This window comes from Silurus aristotelis, assembly GCF_946808225.1.
Source record: "Silurus aristotelis genome assembly, chromosome: 29".
NCBI classification, from domain to species: domain Eukaryota; kingdom Metazoa; phylum Chordata; class Actinopteri; order Siluriformes; family Siluridae; genus Silurus; species Silurus aristotelis.
The window spans coordinates 8,468,545-8,493,554 of record NC_139602.1 but is presented as its reverse complement, the minus strand read 5'-3'; the positions used below and the strand labels follow the sequence as shown (position 1 = coordinate 8,493,554).

Below are 25,010 nucleotides of genomic sequence, written 5' to 3'. Positions count from 1 at the left end.
AAAGAACAATTCACGTGATTCCTAACATGATGCTACCACCACCATGCTACACTGAAGGTATACTGTTCTTAGCATACACATAGGGCTCATATATATACACATCAAAGCTCAGATTCTGTAGAGAACTTCAGAGGACCTTATTTACCATGTTCTCTGAAATTCTAGCATGCTTTTGTCTTATAGTAATTGTGATATAGGATTTCACACTCTTTAGTCTATATTCCAGATTTCCAGGCCATGTGATCAACTTATCTCGTCGATCTCTCCAACTTTTTCAAAGCGACAATTCTGCCAATGTCTTTCCTTTCTCATTTACAATTTATTTTTCTTTAAATAATGGATCTAATGGTACTTCACAGTATTTTCACATTTGGGGTGTGTTTATTGTTTGTTTTTATCCTAATTAGTCTAATTAGAGGGATAATTGCGGCTACAGGTGTTTATAATATTTTAGTGCAGCTTGCTTCATTGATATTCGATAATAATAGCTTAATGTTGAACAAACATACGGTTCATGAGGTATTTTCCTTAATGGTTATACCATTATATGTTCTACTAAATTTTCTCTATGTATTTTTGTTTATAGCACTTTGCGCTACTGTAGGCAGTGTCTCGTATTGTGTTTTTTCTTTTTCACTAATGAGACGAGGCACTAAATGGAAGGGGGGTAATTAAGTGTGATAATGATTATATTATTATGTCTGCCAATGAAAAGGACTAAAAGTGTAATCAAATCAAATTAATACTACAAAATGAGTCTGATTGTTTCCATATTCTATTTGTTCGTTCATCAGTGTCAAATGTTCTCGGAGTCCCTTTTTGTCTAAAAGCATGTTTGAGCATGTGTTGCGATTTGTCATGTATTTAGTACTCAAGCAGAGATGAGTCGAAACGAGACAAAATGAAAAGGGCTTCCATTTCTGTATTAGTGAAGTATTGAATTCAGTTTCACCCTGAAAGAAAACGATTATTTCTACCTTTAGCTGTGCCGTACTTATTTGTTGTAAGTAAAAGCAAAGCGATGACAATGTACGAAACGCTGTAATTTATATTTTTGTTTGAAGTTATCCTAAACATTAGAAACTTTCTGTCGTTTTCTTTGGCCTTAATCTTTTCCTCGCCCCTCGCTGTTTTCTCTCTGTTCCTCCATTTTTCATTCTGCAGTGTCTTGTGTGTTACCAGTCCAGAGGTCTAAAGAGTTTACCGGGTGGTGCGTCAGTAATAATGGTCCGTGGGGAGACACGGTGCTCTGTGTGTAGTTAAATGGAATAAAAAAATGTTTTTTTTGTATTCGAACTACACTAGGAATCGTTTCAGTCCTACAGTGTTTACATTGGTAATGAACACTTTGTAATGCATCATACTATACTATATAATTGAAACCTGAACTCAAAACTTCTCTTGTTGAATATCACATCAATGAATGTTCCTCATTCTCCACTGGGTCACTGTGTTTTCATTGTGTGCATTTGAAACCAAGGAAACCTGCCATTCATAATATGCCAGATAATTAACCTAAACATTCGAAAGGCATTGTTGGGATATTCCTGTTTCAAAGGCAGAAATAAATAATTCAAAATGTTAATTAAATGACTCGCCACACTTCCTTATTTAATTTTGCTTCATTAGCAGGCCGTGGAGGTGCAGCGGGAGCTCATGCAACGCACTCCATCTAATCACGGCCTGTAATTAGAACTTGAAGAAAGAGATCTGCTTCGTTTGGAGAATAATTAAGAAAAAAGGAGGTAGCTGGAGGGGAAACTTTACATGACAAAATGCTCGCATCGTTAACCTGACTAGCAAGAATGTGAAACATCGAGTGAGGTCATGAGGTGCAGACCACATACGGGTTTCATCATCAGGTGCGATCCTCTTGGATTCGGATTGCAGCTCGAAATAAAATGGCACTTTTGCTTATTTGGCTCACAAACACAGGGATATACTCTTGAGTGCTAATGGAACCAATTTAGCTTAAGTGACTTGCCTTGAGCAAATTAGCATGCAATACTTTTTTTCTGTGACTATGCTATTTGATGGGAAGTGAATTTGCTAATTGAATGGTTTTAACTGCTTTATCCTACACACCTTTTAATATTTGTTTCTAGAATTTCCTATCTAATCATTTATTATTTATATTCATGGATTTGTAGGTGAGATGTGGAACCCAAATACGTCTCGAAAAGTCTTAGTTGGCCGTGAGCCTGTTCAGAGATTGCTGGCTTTAGAAGACTCCATATGGGCCAGCTGTGGCAACTCGGTCTCAGTCATTGATGTCTCCGGCCTGTCTACTCGGGTAAGGTTTTTGCTTTTAAAAAAATTCCTATTTATCAAGCTGTTCTACTTTCTCTTCTAAAAATAGCATATGGAATAGTGCGGGTCATAACTCAGAAGTGCTTGGCACCCAGTGACGGACAAATTAGATTGTGTGTAGATCGATAAGGCTATAGCCCAGCCATCCATTGCTGTTGTGGTCACACTCTCTCATTTGGGAGTTTGTTGGCTGTCACTTATAAACCATACTGGCTGATGAAATAGACTGGACCTTCTTCTAATCTTTCCCAAAGGGCAACTTAAATTCAGAGGCAGACATACCCTGAGGTGGTGCTTGGAAACCTGAGTTTTTTTTAGGGCTCAATCGTGAACTCAAAAGGTTTTTCTTTCTTGAATCAGCTGGTTGATCATCACTATTTTTATCATGGCGCCTTGAGTACCATCTCAACTGTGCATACTGTTGACCTTAAAAACCCTGGAGAGCTGCGCCTATCTTTGTATTTTTCTTTAAAATTTTTCTCTTTCGTGTTTTAAAAAAAATGTATACCTCTTCACTGGGTGCACCAGCCAAATAATACCATTTTGTCCACGGATAGAGGTCAATCCGGCTTTTCAGTGCCACAATGTATGTGCCTCTATGAGGCTGTCTGCCTTCTGACTTCAATATGCTTGCTGAATGAATATAATCTCCATGAAGAAGGGCTACAACGACTTCATTGCAGTCCACAGTTTCTGCAAAGGAAGATGACTATGGTATGTTTGATATGATACTTACTTTTCTCTTGGAAACATGCTACAATGGCATCTACTAGAAGGGTACCTGCATATGTCTAGGTTACTAATAGTATCCAGGTTCGAAAACTTCAGTTAATGCGTTTTTAATGCCCAAATTCAGTGATCTGGCATCAGGAATGGAAAATGTCTGTGAACAAGACACGTTTTTTGCGTTGGTTTTCAGGTGAGAAAAAGGGTATCCCCCACAAGGCCCAGTATAACTGTGCAAAAGACATGGTCCTTTTTAATTGCTTTCCCATACCAAAACAAATTAAAATTCATTCTCACACTCAATTTTCTGTAAAACGTCTTTGGGTGGTTAGAAACTGTATCTGGAAGATTTAAGAGTTTCTTTAATTTAGACCAGTGAAACAGACAAAATGACTGTACATTGTCGATCTGTTAAGGGTTCTATGTGGTTATTGGAAATGTCTTGGTAAAGGTTGTGTGTAGAACCATATCACAAAGTGTTTTTTAGATTACAGATTTTCTGTATCCCTGAGAAATCCCATTATTTTTTTTGAGTGTGCTACAACCTCTGCAAATCCCACTTGGTTTAAAGAATATTTGTAGATGTAGCAGCATTTATGATCCATTAACAAGATGTTTTTAGGATTTTGAAGAGGCATTTTGGGGTTAAAAAGAGCCCAGAGGACCCCAGAGGAGCATATTTACTGTAGATGTTTGTGATATGTTCTTCGGGTAATAATGGTTCTACCTAAAACCTAACTTGAAAAGTATTTATATATTTGCATTTTAATGTAAGGTGGCAATTAAATGCATTTAATGGGATTAATTTTTCCAGATAATCTTATATGCAATTTTAGCAATAAAAAATGTAAAAAAAAATGTAAAAAGGAAACAAATTACTTATTAATTTTAAGAGGTCTGTTTTAATTTCTCTTGTATTTTTTAGTATTGTTCTTTAATAAAATAAACTACTTTTTATTCAATTACTCGATTAATGTTTTATGAGGGTTCCCTGGTGGTCTAGTGGTTAGTCAAGTCAAGTCAAGTCAAGTCAAGTCAAGTCAAGTTTATCTGCATAGCGCTTTTCACAACAGACATTGTCTCAAAGCAGCTTTACAGAAAACAACAGTGAAGGTGAATGGTGTGCGTTTGTCCCTGATGAGCAAGCCGTGGCGACAGTGGCAAGGAAAAACTCCCTTAGATGATATGAGGAAGAAACCTTGAGAGGAACCAGACTCAAAGGGGAACCCATCCTCATATGGGTGACATCAAGAGTTTGATCATAAATCTTTCAACAATACAGAACAATTTGTGATCATCATAGATCCAGCATCAGCTTCTCCATGCCAGGGCCTTTAAACACTCGGCATCTACTTCTCCATGATCATCCATAGGTCCATAATCTTCACGAGGTGGGACGTGACTGGAGCTGGCCAAACCTCAGGATGCCTCGGGATGGGGAGAGAAAGAGAAGCAGTGGAGAGGAATTAGCATAGCTGCTGTTCATGATATTAACAGCACAAGTTGATAAATTGCATGTGATCATATATTCTGGAGCACAAGGTTGTGATGTGATGTGTGTGATGTGTGTTATGTGTAGGCTTTGCTAAAAAGATATGTTTTTAATCTACACTTAAACAGGGAGAGTGTGTCTGAACCCCGAACACTGTCAGGAAGACTATTCCAGAGTTTAGGAGCTAAATGTGAAAATGCTCTACCACCTTTAGTGGACTTTGCTATTCTAGGAACTACTAGAAGCCCAGAGTTTTGAGATCTCAGGGAGCGTGACGGATTGTAGCGTGTTAAAAGACTGGATAGATACATGGGAGTCAAACCATTTAGTGCTTTATAAGTGAGTAGCAGTAGTTTGTAGTCTATTCGAAACTTTAATAGGAAGCCAATGTAGGGACGATAAGATTGGGGTTATATGATCGTATTTTCTTGACCTGTTAAGAACTCTTGCTGCGGCATTCTGAACTAACTGAAGCTTGTTTATTAATGATGCAGGACATCCACCTAGTAATGCATTACAGTAGTCTATTCTAGAGGTCATAAACGCATGGACGAGCTTCTCTGCATCAGATATAGATAACATATTTCTTAGCTTAGAAATATTTCTAAGGTGAAAGAAGGCTGTTTTTGTAACTTGATTGATGTGATTTTTAAAAGATAAGTTGCTGTCTAAAATAACTCCCAGGTCTTTTACCGTTGAACTAGTAGTTACAGAACAACCGTCTAAATGCAGGCTGAGATGCTGGAGCTTCTGTGTACTATTTTTTGGGCCGATGAGCAAAATCTCCGTTTTATCAGAATTTAATAGCAGAAAGTTATGGGTCATCCAATCTCTTATTTCTTCAACACACTCAGTTATGCGAGCTAATTGAGCTGTATCGCCTGGTTTGGATGAAATATATAGCTGGGTATCATCAGCATAACAATGGAAGCTAATTCCATGCCTTCTAATAATATTTCCTAACGGAAGAATGTATATTGTGAAAAGCAGGGGTCCTAGAACTGACCCTTGTGGCACGCCATAATTTGCTAGCATTATCCTGGATAGCTCTCCATTTAAATCTACGAAATGGTAACGATTGGACAGGTAGGATTTAAACCAGCTTAATGCCTGTCCCTGAATACCGATGTAATTCTGTAAGCGATCGAGGAGAAGATCATGATCTATAGTGTCGAACGCAGCACTAAGATCTAGTAAAACTAATAGGGAGAATAGGTTAGGATGCGGCGCTCTCAATGCTGCGGCCCGGGTTCGATCCCCGGTCAGGGAACCGAACCCCAGCCACTTTCAGTGCCGGTCCCAAGCCCGGATAAATGGGGAGGGTTGCTTTAGGAAAGGCATCCAGCTTAAAAATGTGCCAAATCAAACATGCGGATGATCCGCTGTGGCGACCCCTGATGGGAGAAGTCAAAAGAAAGTTTACTCGATTAATGTTTTATAGTATATGGACACTATATGATCAAATGTATTGGGACACCTGACCTTTCAAGTCAAGCCCATTTCTTACCATACGTGGTTCTCTAAACTGTTACCACAAAGGTCGAGGCACACGATTGTGTAGAGTCTTTGGATGTGGTATTATAAAATCTTGCATTCGTTTGAACTTAAAACACAAACCTGTTCCAGCATGACAATGTCTCTTTCCACAAAGCGAGCTCCATGAGGCTATGGTTTACATGGTTTGGAGCTCTGACCTCAACCCTACTGAACACCTTTGGGATGAATGTGAACGCTGACTGCACCCCAGGCATCCTCACCTCACCTCCATTACTACCTGACTTTAACACTCTTTTGGCTGATGAACATAAATGTCCACAAGCACACTCAAAATCCGTAACATGTTGAAAGAGTCGAGGGATTAATGTCATAAGTATTTACCCCCTTCTGATGAGAAGATGATGCGTATAATGACAACTGGTACCTCTTGACATTCAATGAAAGACTTCTGTATTTGAATCAACCACCCTGCTGTGAAAGTAAACAGAAAACAGGATAGAATCCAGCAGTATATATCTTTTTAAGGGCTGTTGTGCGACAGCTTTTACTTGTCTTCATTTGGGAACCTAGAAAAGAATCCAAGCCGAATTCTCCTCACCAATGCACGATGAGCGACAGAATGAGAAATGCACCCACAGCCCAGGCAATTCAATTAAAAGTGAAAACCCATCAAAAGCAGTCTTACTCATCTCCCCCCACTCAAACAAAAGTAGGTGCCTTTGGCAAGGGCACACATGAACAGGTGCTAATCCCCATCTGATGGTATATGGAGGAGAGAATGGTGTTGTTTCCTCTTACTAAATTGCCCTTACCAACTAATCTCCATCACCCTTGCACTGGAGAACTCACAGTGGGAGCTTTTCAGTGATGGACCTCAAGGGCCTGCATGCAGAGGCTCGATAAGGAGCGCTGCAGTTCTCTTGTACCTCATTAGGGCAGTACTTGTAAAATGTCTCCTCTTTCTCATTATACAAGAGGGTCTTAAAAGGCTCTTCCTTTTTTATAGACTTTTTTTCAGAAGCCAGAACAGATACAGATTCAGAATAGATTTGTTTTTTAATTTTCCACTACTTTTATGCCTTTCGTGTTCGGTTTTCTCGATAACAAGAAGCGATATTTGAGTATTCAGCATGGATTGTGTGGAACAGTTGCATGAGCATGCCATTTGTTGTGTTCCAGACCTACACAATACATTTTCCTTTTTGACAATTGCAAACTTTTTTTTACACATTTCAATTGACTTTAGAATACATTTTTTGCCAATATTTAACTTTTAAATTACATAAAAGAAAAAGTTATATGTATCCATTTAAATTCTTCATTTATTAATGTGTTTATCTCTGTAGCCAGTATTCAATTCAATTCATTTTTATTTGTATTGCGCTTTTGACAATGAATATTGTCTCAAAGCAGCTTTACACAGATAATGTGGTGATAAAAAATGAATATGTTCTTTATAAGTAAGTTTGTCCCTGAGGAGCGAGCCGGTGGCGACTGTGGCAAAGAAAAAACCCTGAGATGGCATAAGGAAGAAACCTTGAGAGGAACCAGACTCAAGATGGAACCCATCCTCATCTGGGTTGCACCGAATGTCCATTTATTGCAGATATACGATGTTGCGGGATGCAGTGATGGTGATCAGTAGCAAACTGTAGTCCTGAGTCAATGTAGCAGACTGTTTACATCAACTACAGTCCAAATCCATCCTCTAAGCTCCTGTCTTTACTCCAGAATTTTATGGAACCACCCAAGGCGTTGATGAGAGTATGCAGTCTATTGATCTGCCTTGTATATTTGATAGGCAGAAACAGATGTATATAATATATATCTATATAATTACAATAGTATACAGATACTGAACTACAGGATTCTTATAGGTAGTAAAAACAGTAAATCCTAGACATTAAGGCATCAACGGTTTAGCAATGCAGTGTAGAGATCAATAAGGTGATGGTTGTTGTAGAAAGAACTGGCCCTGAACCTGCTAGTTTTGGTGCAAATGGCATTGTATCTCCTCTTAGAATGAAGAAGGTTAAACAGGTGTGATGAAAACAATGGGATGGGAGAAGTTTCAGATGATGTTGTGTGCATCTAAACATATGAAGTGGTATCAGAAAGTTCTGAGACTAGTTCTGTAAACAAGAAAGCAATTTATTAATCGTTGTTTACACACTATTACCTTCAAAACACCCCTTGCACAGCAATTCAGCGATCCCAAGTTTCCTTCCACTTCCTGGAAGTCTTTCATTCGAAGCGTTACCTTCTGCTATTCGAGCTGGATCTCTATAATGGTGTCAAGCCGAGCTGGATCAGTGGAAGCCAAATCTGGCAAGTAGGGTTGATCCGAAAGTGAGATCATGTGCTGACCACCTCACTCTCCAATGGGGAAGATGCTCAATGGGAGGTAAGTTGGTACCATTGGGCAGTTTCATCACCCTTTGCAGGGCATTTCTTTTTCAACCGCGTGGAGCTGCTGTACCACATAGTGTTGGAGTTATAGCAGTATAATCGTACTAAAAAATGTTTTATTTTATTATTATTTTTTTTTTTTCATAATTTTTTGTCAGGCACATGGTTTTAACTGCTTTACTGGAAAACCATTCTATTACTTTTTCTTCCCCCAGTCACAGTAAATAATCGCAGTCGTACTGCATGTAATGCAATACCACTGGTCTTATTACACACATGTACACATGTAATTACAAAATGAACTCAAAAAAAATGATCATAGTTTTACTTTAGGATTCATGATGGTGAAATCTACCAGTTACACACAAAAAATGTAAAACGCTTTATCTGTGTGAAGCTGCTTTGAGACACAAATAACAATGAATGAAACTGGATTGATTATATTAACAAAAGATGGTGAACTCCTGACCATAAGAACATGATCTGTGCATTTTAAACATCCCAATTCACATTTAGTCCCCATTGGCTGTTGTAATGATTTCCATTCTTTTGGCAAGATGTTTTACTAGATTTTGGAGTGTGCTTGTGTTTTTTGTGTTGTGTTCATTCAGACACAAATGCATTGGTTAAATCAGGTACTGATGGAGGTGAGGTGAGGAGGCTTAAGGGTGCATTAAGCAGTTCATTCAATTCCAAAGGTGTTCAATAGAGTAGAAGTCAGAGCCAGAAATGGCAAAAGTACACACATCCTACATCCTGTAGAAGTCTGATAGAAGACTCGGGTAAAATTTAAAGTACAGACTACACTTTTACACTCAAGTTAAAGTAAAGACGTTTGGGCTCTGACATGTACTGAAGTAAAATGTAGCTGCTACTACAACTACTGTTTGTGTCACACTGGTACCTGGACCACATCATATTAATATATTATTATGAAAGAATTTCACGTAATACCTTGTATAAGTTTCCTAATGAATGTATCCAGGCTGAACAGCCACCATATAGAACACAAGCAGAGAAAAGATGATGATGATCATGTGATCAGGAATGTTTCTGTTCTCAGTCATGTTTACATCACTGACTCCCTCTGTCTCATCCACGTCAACCCCATACTTCCTTTACTCATTGTGAGCTTCGTAAACTAGCCTACATCTGTGGTGTGTGAGAACCAGGAAATGATTCACGAGTGGTAGACCGAAAAAGCCGTGCAATGACAAGAAATAGAGTGATGGGCTGAAAAAGAAATGAGAAGAAAAAATACTGACTTTAACCAAATAGATAAAAAAAACGAAAGTGACGAGTCTAGTTTAAAAATGTAAGAAGTAGAAAGTAGAGATATTTGTGTCAAAAAAATGAAATGAGCGAAAGTAAAAAGTGGTCGGAAAAACAGTTAAGTAAAATACTGATACCAGGAAAATCTACTTAAGTACAGAAAATTTCTGGTCAGAGCTCTATAGCAGAAGATCTTCCCCTCCACTTCATGCTAAGCATATCTTCATAAAGCTAATAATGCTGGAACATGTTTGAGTCTTCTAGTTCAAATGGTGGAGGGGGCGAGGGGGGACATGATGCCACGATATCCATAGACATCCTATAGAATTGTGTGCCTCCAAATTTGTGGTGAAAGTTTGGGAAAAAAACGCATACGGTGAAAAAAGTAGTCACAATCATCAAACTTTTGTCTAAAGTGTGTATTTTATTTTAGATGTAGTTTCCTGAATAATATATAGTATCTAATTCCCTGCATAACCAGCTGAGTGTAAGGCTTTCACACAAACATAAAAACAATATAGGTACTTGATTGTTCTATTGGTAGCTTCATTTAAATTCCCGTGAGCACATCTGTATCTAAACCCATAAATAATCTGAGCAACTTTCTACCTCGTGGAAACTTTCAGCTGTTATTTAGCAGTAAACAGTGCACTGTGGAGGAGAACAGAAGTTAAATGTGTTTAAATTGGAACCAGCATGGCCTTCGAGATCATTAGGAGTCTTGTGGGGTAGCTTTGCTGCGAGTCTCCAATAAAGGGCGAAAATGACCCGTGGCACATCTCAGTCCAGCCTCGCGGGGCTTCAGGCAATAATGCGTTGTAGTGCCACTTATACTGGGAATGCGGTTCATGAAAACAAGCCCTCGGTCACTCCACACAGCACCTCATTTATGTCTGTGTTGTTCACTCGACAGACTTAATGCTGCCAAATGCAGGCTCGGGTGTCTGAGCTCCTGCTGTCAGAGGAGGATTGTCGTACTTCGTGTGTATGAACAAATCCTTGCTCTTGGGTTCAGCAAGAGAGAGTAAACAATCGTAGGGGAGGGGGGCATATATATATATATATATATATATATATATATATATATATATATATATATATATATATATATATATATATATGTGTGTGTGTGTGTTTGTAGGGAAAAGGTTTTTTTTCTTTCTTTCTTTTTTTTTTTAAGGAACCAGTGCCATTACGGACCGTTGTTATGTTTTTTTTGTCTTTTCCTTTTTTCCAGGTAACAAATGAGTACAGTAGGTGGGGGAGAAAAGGAGAAAGAATGAGGGAGGGAGAAACGAGTGAGGAAGAGAGAGAGATTACAGTGTGTTCCTATGCTTCAATGAGCTCTCTGAGTACTATGTCCCAGTTATGTCAGTTTTCTGAGCGGTCTCAAGGCTTCGCTGGCCTACTTATAAACCATTAGTGTATAGTGTTTGTGTAGTAACTCAGCTAACTGCTGAATTAAGGTTGGTTATATTAATGTTGTATTTATGCTGCTGAAGTATTTTTCCTGAGAATTGTTTTTATAGTACAGTATATTTTTGTCAGACACATACCATAGAAGGGGTTAATTTTATGCACTAATAATAACAACAAAAATAATAACAGTCTTGTCAATGTTTGATAAATCTCAATATAGGTGAATGTAAATTTTTGTTTTTCAGAAATATTAGCATTGTGAGCCAAACATCCCCCTCAGTTTTTGTGTTTTAACCCTAAGAAGATTTTTTTCAACATTGCACCTGTCAATTCAAAACTCAACTCTATTTCCCAGCAGACACCACAGCTTTTAAATATGGCCACCATTTGGATGGAACCCAAAACCACAACCCTAAACCACACTCTCCATATAAAGTATACACTCAGCGGTTAAGATGGACTTCTGATTAGAAGATCATGAGTTTAAAGAGTTTAAGGGCCACTGCTGGGGCAATGGCCTTAACTTTTAAGTCCTCAATTGAATAAACTTAGATAATCATGAGTCCCTCTAAATAAGGTGTTTGCCAAATACCTTAAATGTATACTGTATGTTTGTCTTGTTTCTTTCGATCGGCACTTGCTATACTTTTGGGACCTATTTTGTTTTCCGATCAACTGCCCGTTTTTGGATTTTTGGCATGAACCTAGAGGGTTTTTTTCTTTTCTTTTTTTTTTTTTATTAAACTGTACAAACTTGCATCTGCATATATGACTCAAATGTCTTAACACTAAATCAGCTGTCATATCATAGAAGTGTGTAAAAGAGCAAGTCTAATTTTGTTCCAAGCCCAGACTGTAGATTCATATCACCTGGTTTGTGACAGTCATGTGGAGAAACAAAAATGACACACTTTGTCCGATCGAAGTCCAAATTACACCCCCCTTAACAAAATGTTTGGTTTAATTTTCACATGAAAACACTGCAAGAACTGACATGAGCATTGCATACTTTTTTTTGATGAATGTATCTGTCAATCAGTTTTTAAGTGTGTTTTTTCCCCCCTCATAATTTCCGTAAAATGATTGATGACACCTCTACTATAACAGTAAACTATTTCCTATTGATTAATACTCAATGCTAACCACTTCTCTTTTCCAGAGGTTTGAGGTTCACCAGGATCCCAAGGTGAGCGTCGCTCACATGGTACGAGCCGGGGGAGGGGTATGGATGGCGTTTTCTGAGGGTTCCTGCATTCGCTTGTTCCACACCGAGACCCTGGAACACCTGCAAGAGATCAACATCTCCACACGCTCTTCATTCCACAGTTCAAGTGAGTCGAGTACACGATTATAATTATGCAAGTTCTAAAACAAAAAAGAAAACCACAAGCATTTGGAATTTCCCTGCTGTGAAAATTGGAAAGGAAGGCAAAAACAAAGTCGTACTGAGTTTTAGAGGCTACTGCATCTACTGCTGTTCAGCTTTTTTTCTTTTTTTGGGAGGAGGGGGGGCTCTGTTTATTTTATTACACTCTTAAAATTGTAAGAGACAACTGGAGACTGTATAATCATCTATTCCAGAGCTCATTTATTATGACCTTACAGCTTTGCCTGCATTATAAATGATCTTCAATTAAAAATGTGTTCGTAATGCATCACAACAAAGGAGTTATTTTATACACCACGGAACGAACAGGGTTTTATAGATGGACTAGATATAACTCCTTGGTGTACCATGATGCGATAGTCCAACACTAAGCAGAGCGCCTGCTACCATCCCGAAGTTGAAAGTTTTCCAAATAACAGCTGGGGTCTGAAGTGATTTTTTTTTTTTTTTATGGAAAACTGAAAAGCACAATTTCCTCAATCCAAGCCTTAAATTCATTAAGGTGTTAATACAGACATAATTTAATAACTAGAATGAATATTTTAATGCAAACCTTACAACTTAGACCTACTGAGACACTATAATAGAATAATACAATAGAATACTGGGGACCCTGATGAGTTCGGGTTCCCGATTGTTTCTGGTTCCTTTCCAGGGTTCTTCCTCATATCGTCCTTTCCGCTGTCACATCTGGCTTGCTCATAAGGGACAAACTTATAGATGATTTTTGGGTTATTTAACATTATTAATTTTTTTGTGGGTGGAGCTTAGGTGGAGGCAGAAAGATTGACTAACCCTAGCTATTAAATTTTCTTAGTTAGTAGTTTGTTTGTAAGGTCATGATTTGGTCATCTAAAACAAATTTAGAAAAAAATACAAAAATTTTCTTATAATCGTTGGTTAAAATCTGTTAGTTTTACATGTTCACCAGCAACCGATTAATAGGCGTTTCGATCATTTTTTCCTCCGTTGAAATTCAACGGTTCGAAGACTCTTTCCTGCAGTGTGACTTCTCCTACGATGAGCGTCAAACCAAACCAGATGACGCAATTAGGGCAAAAACTTCAAACCTCAGGAAGAATGTCAAAGGTGCACAGTACAGCAAGAAGAAAAACTTATTGAGTTATGGAGGGAAAAGAAGTGTTTGTATGACATTTCTATTATCAAAGAAAAAGAACGCGGGTCTGAACGTGTCACAGATTGATGACGTAAAACTTTGGACGAGTCTTTTTCTTGTGTTTGTCAGTTTTTGTCAGACAGTCTGACGTTATGACAACTGAGATCCTACAGTGAGACATGGGGACCATGTTCGTACAGTCTGACAAGCAACAATCGCAAAGCACTATTAAATATCACACAGAGTTACCGGACGAAACCAGATCCGACTCGTAAACAGATTAGGCACTGCAGTGGCTGTAGAGGAATACACTTTACTCGCCTGGGTCTTAACAGTTATTAGGATGTATCTATGTTTCTATTTGAGTAGGCAATTAAAACTATATGTACAGCTACATTAGAGTAAAGGGTCTATAGGAATAATAATAATATGGTATAGGAACAAATTTCTGAATATAAATTGTGTATTATGAATCAATTTATGTCTGTAAAGCTGCTTTCCACGTGGCTAAACTGAATAAAACCGAATGCAATTGAACTGGGTGTGTAAAAATGGCATAAAAAATATATTATATACTATTCATGTCGGCTGGATCATCTTATCTCTGACAACAAAAGGCGTATGGGAGAAAGTCTGAGGCGACTCATACAAGCATTTCAATTTTAGGCCAAGTCTATAATCGTGTAACAGCGTGCGATTGTCAGCGATTTATTCCGAACATCTTAGATAAATGTGTTCCATTAGATTCCGTGATTCGTTCTTATCTGCTTCCACAGATGAGGTCGTTCTGAAAAGACACAGCTTTTTATTCATCTTTTGAACACACTGTCTATTTTATTCAGTAAAGGCACATCCTGATGGACAGTCTGGAAATGATTCAAATGAATTGTGGTGAAAGAGGAATAAAACATACAACATACACAGGGATGTGGTGTTACAGGAAAATAACAGGTGGGCTGTGCATTTTGGTGGGGTCCCACCCGAGTTAATCAACCTCGTAATACCAAATTTAGAGTGCCACAGCTATAGAAATGATGAGTATTATAATGAAACGTGATAAAACAGAGTGCTGCATCACAGACAGGAATCTCATGCAGTAAGAATGAATGCTATCACTAAAGCAAGAAACCCAATAAACACAATTCAACACGTCTCCTATCACTGTAGCCACAACTGCAATATTCAATTCAATTCAATTCATTTTTATTTGTATAGCGCTTTTAACAATGAACATTGTCTCAAAGCAGCTTTCCACAGATAATGTGGTGATTAAACGTAAATATGTTCTTTGTAAGTATGTTTGTCCCTGATGAGTAACTGTGGCAAGGAAAAACTCCCCGAGATGGCATAAGGAAGAAAACTTGAGAGGAACCAGACTCAAGAGGGAACCCATCCTCATCTGGGTTGCACCAAATGTCCATTTGAAGCAGATATACAATGCTGCGGGGTGCAGTGATGATGAACAGAAGCTAACTGTATATTTCTGAGTCAGTGTAGCAGACTGTTGACATTAACTACAGTCCAATCCATCCTCAAAGCACCCGTTCTACTCCGGAATTACATGGAACCACCCAAAGTGTTGATGAGAGACCGTCCCAAGCTGCACAGAAGTGTGAAGATCCACAGTGGGAAGAGGGGCAGGAACAGGGGTCACTGGAGCCTCAGGAGCATGTTTAACTCGAGAGAGAGAGAGAGAGAGAGAGAGAGAGAGAGAGAGAGAGAGAGAGAGAGAGAGAGAGAAGAGGGTGACAGGAAGAGAAGGATATGGATTATTAAGTGTCCCTATTGGTGTATGAAAGTTAATGTCACTGTGCAGTTTGGACTCTGGCAAGACTCGCTATAGCAGCATAACTAAAAGGGAGAACCAGAAGGTAACACAGACATGAGGGATCTCTGGGATAAGAGACGGCCCATCACACCACCATCAACAAACCTGAGTGAACGTGTGAATGTGAGGGGACGACAGCATACAAATATACCAGTTCACCAAACACTATATCCATGATCCCTCCAGATCTGAGCCTTTACCTAAGAAAAATCTACTGATAAAAGGCTTGACTGAATAAATAAGTTTTCAGCCTCGACTTGAACACTGAGACTGTGTCTGAGTTCCGAACACTGGTTGGAAGGCTGTTCCATAACTGTGGGGCTTTATAAGAGAAAGATCTGCCCCCTGCTGTAGTCTTCATTATTTGAGGAATCAACAGATAGCCAGCACCTTTTGATCTAAGTAGGCGTGGAGGATCATACTGGTACAGAAGTTCACTCAGATACTGCGGTGCGAGACCGTTAAGTGCTTTATATGTCAGTAGTAGTATTTTATAATCAATGCGAGATTTAATTGGGAGCAGTGTAGACTGAATAAAACAGGGTTGATGTGGTCATATTTCCTAGATCTAGTGAGGACTCTTGCTGCGATATTGACCTTATAAAACCTCCTGGTTTTCCCTGCAATTTTTTTCATGCATTACGGTTTTACTGGGGCTTTGAAATGAAGGCAAATTGTGTGATTTTTTTGCAAATTCTACTTAAAAAAAAATACAAATATGAATGTTTAATGAAAAAGCTTAACAAGTGTTTGGACTGACCTTTCCTCATGATGTCCAACTTTTCTTGAAAAAAGTCTCTTGAAAAGTCATCTTGTAAATATCCTTGTAATTGTATCTGCGATCAAATTAATTTCTCCTCCTCTGTCAGCCATTGTGGAATAAAAAACAACTATTAAATCCACATGAATATATTTATGCGTATGCAGTTCATGTGATGGCTGAAATCTGTTTGAATAGAAATGAAGAAAACAGGCTACTGGGAATAATTTAATACATATTCATGGACAAAAATATATTAAAACGTAAGTTAGTGTTTCTGATTGATTTTAGGCCAGAAGAGAAGGCCTTGCTGACCCTGATGGCCCTCCACTAGAAAATACTAACTTTTAATCAGCTTCACATGCTGCAGCACCAATTTGCTGATTCTTTTCTTCTATTTTTCGATTCGTTTCATTGTTTCATTTATTTTATTCTAACGATCGGTTTTTTACTTAATGTTAATTGTACGCTGCTTTAATTACATCACTTGGCCGAATAATACAGCTTACAGAAAGATGGTTCTACTATTCTTTTTGCTCTTTTTGCAGCAACATTATAACCCCCCCCCAAAATGCTAATTTGCATAAACGTCAACCGTCATTCAAAAGTATTCATCTAACTGGAGACTGGAGAGTCGACGTACAAACGAGCGAGTTCGGATGTCGGTAAATCACTGAAATTTTCCTTCAGAGGACGATGTAGGTACTTCGGAAAGGAAAAAAAATAACATTTGAAAAGCACTCTAATGTGTTCACAAACACACGGAAAAAAGATAGATGTGTCTGCAGTTATCCAAGATAGCATGTGAATGCTTTCATACTAAGTGAGCAGCAACTCTGTCTAAAAAGTAGCACCGGCCCATTTTGGTTTCTCAGTAGAGTAACGGTAAATAGCTAAATGTCAGGAAAAAAGAAAACGTATAAGATTGACTGCTATTCAAAGCATAGAGGCCTAGAGACGAGTTCCTGCAGTCTGGCCATGAACTTTTAGCCGGGGCTATTTTGTTCCCACCTGAAGTGAAACAACTGTGAGCACTTGACGTTATGGGAAACTGTGTCCATTAACGTCAGAAATATAAATGTCAACTTTTTTATTTTTTTTATTTCCTGTTTGGTTTTATGTTATACTGGTTTTCCATGTTTTCCCCCAAGATATTGTCAATTCATCTGGAAAATGCTGTAGAAAAAAGGCATCATTATTTTCTCCAACTCAAGTTTATATAATTATTACAAAGATATTATCTAACTAATGCTAATGGTACAGCAAATAGCAGGAATTTAACAATGTTTTATTCCGATATCCTTTATATGCTTAATTATAAAGGTACTATTACTGCTCATTAGACACAATTGTGCCAAATTATAATATATAAAAAAAAAGGAATTTGCTAGAAATCATCTCCTCTACCAGACTTTAAAAGATTATTTATAGATCATGCCAGCTTGCAGCGCTGCATTGCGCTTGTCATAGCAGTGTGTCAGTATGTACATAACCGTGTGTCACTTGCTTTGATTGCTTTTGATTCATGTTACGTCTTCGCCCATGTCTTGTCCTTTATCATTGCCCTCACGTGACCCTTTAGCTGACTGTTTTTGATTTATGTAATGAGTTTGTATATAAATACCCCTTTGTGTCTATTTGAAAAAGTTGAGCCATTTTGTTCCAGGTTTCATGTTGCACAACTCGTTTTCTTTCGATCTCTTAATGAGGTGTGGTAGGGTGCCCCCACCGCACTGTTGACCCCAGGTACCTGAACTCCTCCACCTTCTCCACCTCTTCTCCCTGCAATCGCACCCCTTCACTGCCCTCTCTCTCATTCACACACATGTACTCTGTCTTACTCCTACTGACTTTCATTCCCCTTCTCTCCAGGGTGTACCTCCACCTCTCCAGGCTCTTCTTCACCTGCTCCCTACTCTCACCACAAATCACAATATCATCTGCAAACATCATAGTCCACAGAGACTCTTGGAAAGGGCTCAGAGCCGATCCATGATGAAGTCCAACCTCCACCTTGAACCAGTCTGTCGTTCCTACTGCACACTTCACTGCTGTCACACTGTCCTCATACATGTCCTGCAACACCCTCACATACTTCTCTGACACACCAGACTTCCTCATACAGTACCACAACTCCTCTCTCCACCCTTTCTCTAAATCCACAAATACACAATGCAACTCCTTCTGACCTTCTCTATTCTTCTCCATCAACATTCTTAAAGCAAATAATGAGTCTGTGGTGCTCTTCCTCGGCATGAAACCATACTGTTGCTCACAGATGGTCACCTCTTCTCTCAGCCTGGCTTCCACTACTCTTTCCCATAACTTCATGGTGTGACTGATCAACTTTATTCCCCTGTAGTTACTGCAGATCTGCACATCTCTTTTATTCTTAAAGATTGGTACCAGCACACTTCTTCTCTATTCCTCAGGCATCCTCTCACTTTCCAGAATCTTGTTAAACAATCTTGTAAAAAACTCCACTGCATCTCTCCTAAACATCTCCATGCTTCTACCGGTATGTCATCTGGTACAATTGACTTTTCACTCTTCATCCTCTTAATCACTGCTCTCACTTCCTCCTTACTAATCCTATCCACTTCCTGCTTCACCATCTCCACATCATCCAACCTTCTCTCTCTCTCATTTTCCTCATTCATGATCTGCTTAAAATACTCCCTCCATCTTCTCAACACACTCTCCTCACTAGTCCACACATTTCCATCTCCATCCTTTATTTCTCTAACTTGCAGTACATCCTTCCCAGCTCGGTCCCTCTGCCTGGCCAATCGGTATAAATCCTTTTCTCCTTCCTTAGTGTCCAGCTTCTCATACAGCTCCTCATATGCCTTTTCCTTAGCTTTTGCCACATCCCTCGTCACCTGCTTCCGCATCTCCTTGTACTCCTGCCTAATTTTCATATCAATCTGTCGATCCAAATTCTGTTTTGCCAACATCTTTCTCCACAATCTATTTCCAAAATCTTTTATATCCTTAATTTTTTATAACTACTATCTGGGTGTTTGTTGGTGACTTTTGACAGTGTATCTTCTTAATCCTATTAGTCACCGATGATTCAAGGAATATATATAAACAACAGAAAGGTTAATTTAATTATACAATTCCTGCGTGTATTTAGGAAAGACTCATAGTTAATGTTGGTATAAATTTTAATATTGAACCTACACAGTTCAGCTTTTCCTATAAATCCCCATAAAAATGGGCACAAACAGTGGCAAATAAGTAGAGAGGCTTATTATGGTTTCAGTAACAAGCAGGGGGAGAGATTAAATACAGCGAGTACCATTCAGTGGGCAATTATGTGGGCAGATACAGGCTGTTAAGATCTTCAAATAATAACAAAATGTTTTTTCTGTTTAAAATAGAAGATAATCTGAGTAAATATAATGGCTTGTTTTTGTGAGAAAAGTTTTGAGAAAAAAAATAATAAATTCCCCAAAAAACAACTCTGTACTCAAGCAGATGGTCGAGTCGGAGCTCTTCAGACCAAACACTCAGAAGGTCAGTGAAGGTCAATGATCTCAGCTCAATTCGTATTTAACTTTAAACATGGTGGAAGTACTGAATTATTTTTTTTTTTTAGAGCAAGATGTCAGTGCCTCTACAAATACAAGTCTTTAGGTCATTGTCCATGCACAAAACCTTTATTAATAGAGTTATCGGGAAGACTAAAGTCTGAATGAGACCTCCTTTATCCTTTGGCCCTATTGTCCAAAACCTCTGAATGGTGATTCATTCATCTGCTTGAAAGTGTTATTTTTTTGGTAGTTTGTACTCTGCCTGCTCCCTCCTTGAGGAAGGCCAATGAATAAGCAGCTATCTTAAGATTCTGAAATACATCGATGGAGTCATGTGGTTTTAAGAAGTAATTAATAAAAAGGAAAAGACAGAATAAATGAAGGAAGGAAGGAAAGCACAATGCTTGAGACACAGCTCTCCATTAGCAAGGTTGCTATGGCAACCATCTTGTCTTAGCTCCAGCAGCCCTGGCACATTGGTAATATGCCAGTTTTGCCCCTTGCATCTGTTTGTGTGTCTTTTCTTTTCTTTTGCATTGTGCCCAATTGTTTATGTTCATTCATTCATTCATTCTTTCTTTATGCATTGTTTTCATCTGTTCTTTTTTTTCCCCTGCTCGCTCACTTTTTCCCCCAAATGCCACTAACAAGCTTCCTTGCTGTGTTCTGTGTTTTCTGATACATAAAATATTTACCAGCCCACCCGGTGTGGTTTTTCACACTTCACTTTCGGTGGTAGAAGCCTGTTTGCTTGTTTGAACATTCATTATGTAAGTGGAGCTGAAAAGAGGCACAGTTTGAAAGTAGTTCTAAGACCTTGTCACTTTGGCTGCATTAACGATTGGCGCTCTTCATGCACAAGTCTGATATTTTTAAAACTTAAGATTTATACGAGAGAATATCTGATTTTCTGACTTTTTAACTGTTACCACAAAGTTGCAGGCACTCGATTTTATAGCATGGAGTCTTGAACCTGTTAAAGCAAGCTCTTTATCTTCCACTCTAACATCTCCTGCTATAGAGCTTTGAATTCAACCCTATTGATCACCTTTGGGATGAACTGGAACACTGACTTCCTCACCTCAACTACATCAGTCCCTGACCTTACTAACACCCTTGTGGATAAATGAACATGGGGACTAAATGTGGACTGAGTGGACATACAGTGTTTGAGGTAGCTAGGTTTTAGCTTATTTATTACACACAATTGTATATAGGATTAATTACTAGGTTACTGAAACTAAAATATTTTTTTTAAATAGACCAGGGCAGTGTATTAAATAGGGAAAGGATTTGGTTGTTTCTTGCTGGAAATTTTGAATAATATTATATTCAGTACAATTAAAAGTCCAATCTAAATTCAGGAAGCCATGTACTTAGATCATCCCAAATCAAAGGTAAATCCATCAATCTCCAATCCATCTTTTGACACCATTGCAACTCTTTACTCACTTCATTGGAATTCATCAGAAAAAAAAGGAAGAAAAAAATAAGATTGACATTGAATCAGCTACCATAATGTATCGAGTACAAGTATCGAGTTTCCGCGAGGTCTTAAAAAGTAAAAAAAAAAAAATGTCTAAAATTTTAAACATAAAGGTTTTAGGGCTTAAAAAGTTTTGTGTCTAATGTTAAAGTCTAATGTTAAACAGCTATTGATTTTTCTGATGTCAACTCTAATCCTCATTGAAATGCCCATACAGCACTTTAGAATGTTTTTGTTTAGTTTCCATGGTGTTGCTGTTCTTTCTCTGCTAGTCCAAATAAAATTTGCTGTATTGCAACTACAAATGAGACCAGCATGCAACAACCAATCAGCATATTGAAGCAAATCTATTTTGGATTGTACCCACAGACGTGAAACGGATTTAAATTTTCGTCTATGGCGAAGTGCAATTTTAGTGATTCTTGGCTTGAAAAAAAGAATTTAGGGCTTGGTTAAAGCTAGTTGCTAACAATGTAAATCTCATTCATAATAGTCTTAAAAAGGTCTTAAAAAGTCTTAAATTTGACTTCAGGAAACATGCAGGAACCCTGGACTAGTGTTGACAGGGTTTGGTATTAATGTTGGTTGAAGTTTATAATTTTATTTGTATGTTATGATTTGATATCTTGAATCTTGATATTGTTCACTAGAGACACTTTGCTATACACTTTGTTTGCCTTCGTCGTTCGTCGATATTGTTGACCATGTTGTCTGGAAAAGTGGTAGCTCAGTGGTTTAGGTGTTGGACTTTGGATTGAAGGTTGTGAATTGAAATCTCAGCAACACTGAGCTGCCACTGCTATGGGTTTTGAACAAGGTTCTTAACCCTCGATTGCATAGGTGTATATAAATTAGATTGTTGAAAGTCGCTCCGGATAAAGACACCAAGTCTGGCAAAATGCTGTAAAATGTCAATGTAAATGCCTGTTCATTAGTGCATTGATGTCACAAAGTATCAGATGTTGGTACCAGAGCATGTTTACATGGGTATTTAAGAGTGGAACTGAGGTAGTGAAGATTCTGACATTCTAATCCTAAATTTGGTCAAATCCAAGCACTGCCAAGCCGCCTCTGGGCAAGGTTCAGGTAAACCTGAAGTTGCTTAATTGTATAAAATGAGATTGTAAGTTACTTTGAATATGACTGTCTGCCAAATGTCATTTGGACAGTATCAATACGAAGGCATCATTAGTTGTATTCTCAAAAGGCCAAGATGAATGATTCACCTGGAGGGCACTGATTATCGTTCATGATTTTGGTGTTTTGTTCGAGAGATACATTTGGCTTAACAATGACCATCACTATAGAATAATCAGGACTTTGCATTTGAGCTTTTAGATATGATAAAAGAACATCAGAATTGACAGACAAGGAAAACACAGCCTTTAGACACCCCATAAAAAAAACATTAAATCGTCCATTCAGACATTCTAATGCTGTTTGCTTTTGCTTGCTGGCTGTGCACAATTTTAGACAGCAGAAACATGGCTTTCAGCTTGTCACAGACAATGTTAATCACATGGACTGTGAAAAAGAAAAGGAAGCAAATCAGACTTTGGCAACCAGCCAAAGATTCTAAGTATCAGCAGGTCATCTGCCTTAGCTTTTCCTTAGCAACATTCTGAAAAAAGAAACCAAAGAACAAAAGAAATCTCAGAATGCTGTAAGAAAAAAAATACAAGAACTTTCCGGATCAACGTTTCTTGCTAATGTAATACAACACTTGCGAGAATTGATGGTAAGTCAGAATGGCTTATTTTTTCTATTTGTGTTGAAATATGCAGGGCATGAATGAAGGACCGATCATAGTCCACCAGTGCTGGAGTTAAAATAAACTTCTGTTGTTGCTGTTGTTTTCTGTTTTTGTTGTCGCTTGGGACTTTGAGGCTAGGGAACATCTTAATTCTCTTTGAATATGTGAGCCAGGAGACGAAAAAAGGCTCATGGTTATTACAGATCAATGGCCTTCAAGTCCCATGGCTGATTAATTAATTGTTAGCGTCACATCTGCAATGGTTACCGAAGTTTCTCCTCCTCAAGCAGGAGTTTAAATAGTTTTCACACTACATAAGTTCAAGACTCTCATTTAACAAGATTTTCAGCCGCCATTTTCTTAAAGTCAAATAATTCATTTATTTAAAAAAAGGTTTTAGCATATTAATTTTTTTTTTACGTTTATTTTCAAAAAAGGGAAAATTATGATTATGTTGACATTCTGCTTACGTCTTCGTGTCTACTTCGTGTCTATTTGCTAGTAGTAATAAAAATAAAAAAAAACACTTAACAATATGACTGCAGAATAAAAAAAAATTGGAATGCTGTTTTTTATTCACAAATAATAGAAATAGTACATGTTTTATGAGCCGCGACAGTTGACATTTGATAGAAAATATTCCTAGTAGTATTATTAAATTCTTAGAACAATCTCAGCATAAACTTTTTAAAGGGTATTTATATTTTTTATTTCTTGTTTTTTTTTAATATGAAAGATTTTTTCCACTTTTTCTCTCCATAACCACTGGATTTGGTGGATAGCTTTGGCAGAGTTCCTATTAGCATAAGTCTATGGTTACTGAATGGATGGATGGGGGTTTAAGCTGAAGCATTGCCAAGCTGCCACTATTTGGGCCCCTGAGCAAGGCCCCTAACCCCCAGTGCTCCAGGGGTGCTGCATCATAGCTGACCCGGCACGTCGTTTTAGGAAACCTAGTCACGTTGCATAATCCAAAATCCTGTAAATCATAATAATGACTTATTTATACAAGTAAGCAGTTGTAGGCTTATAGGCCTTGATCAAGAACCTAGCCGTAGTGGCTTGGTGGTACCTGGATTTGAGCTTACAACCATCTGGTCAGATTCTTTGAGTATCTGCCTTCAATTTATGTTGTTAACTATAAAAAAAATCATTATAAAACTGAGTTGCATTGGGGACCAAACTAATGTCAAAGTAGCTTAGAAAATAGAATTGAGCATTCAAAATTATTTGAAACTATTTTAAACGTACTTTAGTAGATTAATACTGTGGTGATGTCTGTTATGTTGTATGGATTAGAAACAGTAGCATTGACAAAAAGACAGGACGTGGCAGAGATGAAGATGCTCTGCTTTCCAATGGGAGTAATGGGAATAGACAGGTTTAGAAATGACTTTATTAGAGGGACTGTGCAGGTATAACGTTTTGGAGACAAGGTGATTTGATTCATGTGGAGAGGAGGGACATGGGGTATATCGGTAAAATAATGCTAAGGCTGGAGCTGCCGCTAGGCAGGTGGAAAAGAGGAAGGCCACGAGGAGGTTTATAGATGTGGCGAGGGAAGACATGCAGGTGGTTGTTTGAAAGAGGCAGATGTTGAGGGCAGAGTGATATGGAGACAGATCTGCTGGGGTGACCCCTAATGGGAGCAGTCAAAAGAAGAAAACGTTAGTAGACTACATTATAATAAGCCTAATAATAAAGTACAAAAGCTGGTGATAAAAAGTATCATTCAGCCTTTGACTACTTTATCCACTCAGCTACCTTCCCACTGAGTAAAAGTATGGAGCTGTGAGAAACATGTCCTACCTGTACCTACAATGCACCACTGCTGCCTGTGTCAAGTACACTGTCTGCTTAAATAGACAAAAAATTTTTGTTCTCAATCAATTTTTTACTTTAGAGGAAAAAACTATCTAAAAAAAAATATAGATCCAGCTGTGCTCTTGAACTTTCGCAGCTGTCTTGCACTAGATGAAGCCATGAGTTTCTTCTTTCAGCAACCTTTTTTTTTT

The 25,010-nt window shown here is 38.2% G+C and overlaps 1 protein-coding gene across 4 annotated transcripts in view; it reads left to right on the top strand.

Annotated features, from left to right (window-relative positions):
• arhgef10la (Rho guanine nucleotide exchange factor (GEF) 10-like a) overlaps positions 1-25,010 on the top strand; it is a 183,645-nt gene that overhangs the window by 155,818 nt on the left and 2,817 nt on the right. For all 4 annotated transcript variants that reach the window (XR_014532458.1, XM_083535258.1, XM_083535257.1 and 1 more), the window contains 2 exons: positions 2,151-2,293; positions 12,285-12,456. Coding sequence is in view for 3 of the 4 variants with exons in the window: in XM_083535258.1 (XP_083391384.1) it covers positions 2,151-2,293; positions 12,285-12,456 (315 nt within the window). In the remaining variant the exon portion in view is untranslated. The remainder of the gene's footprint in view (positions 1-2,150; positions 2,294-12,284; positions 12,457-25,010) is intronic.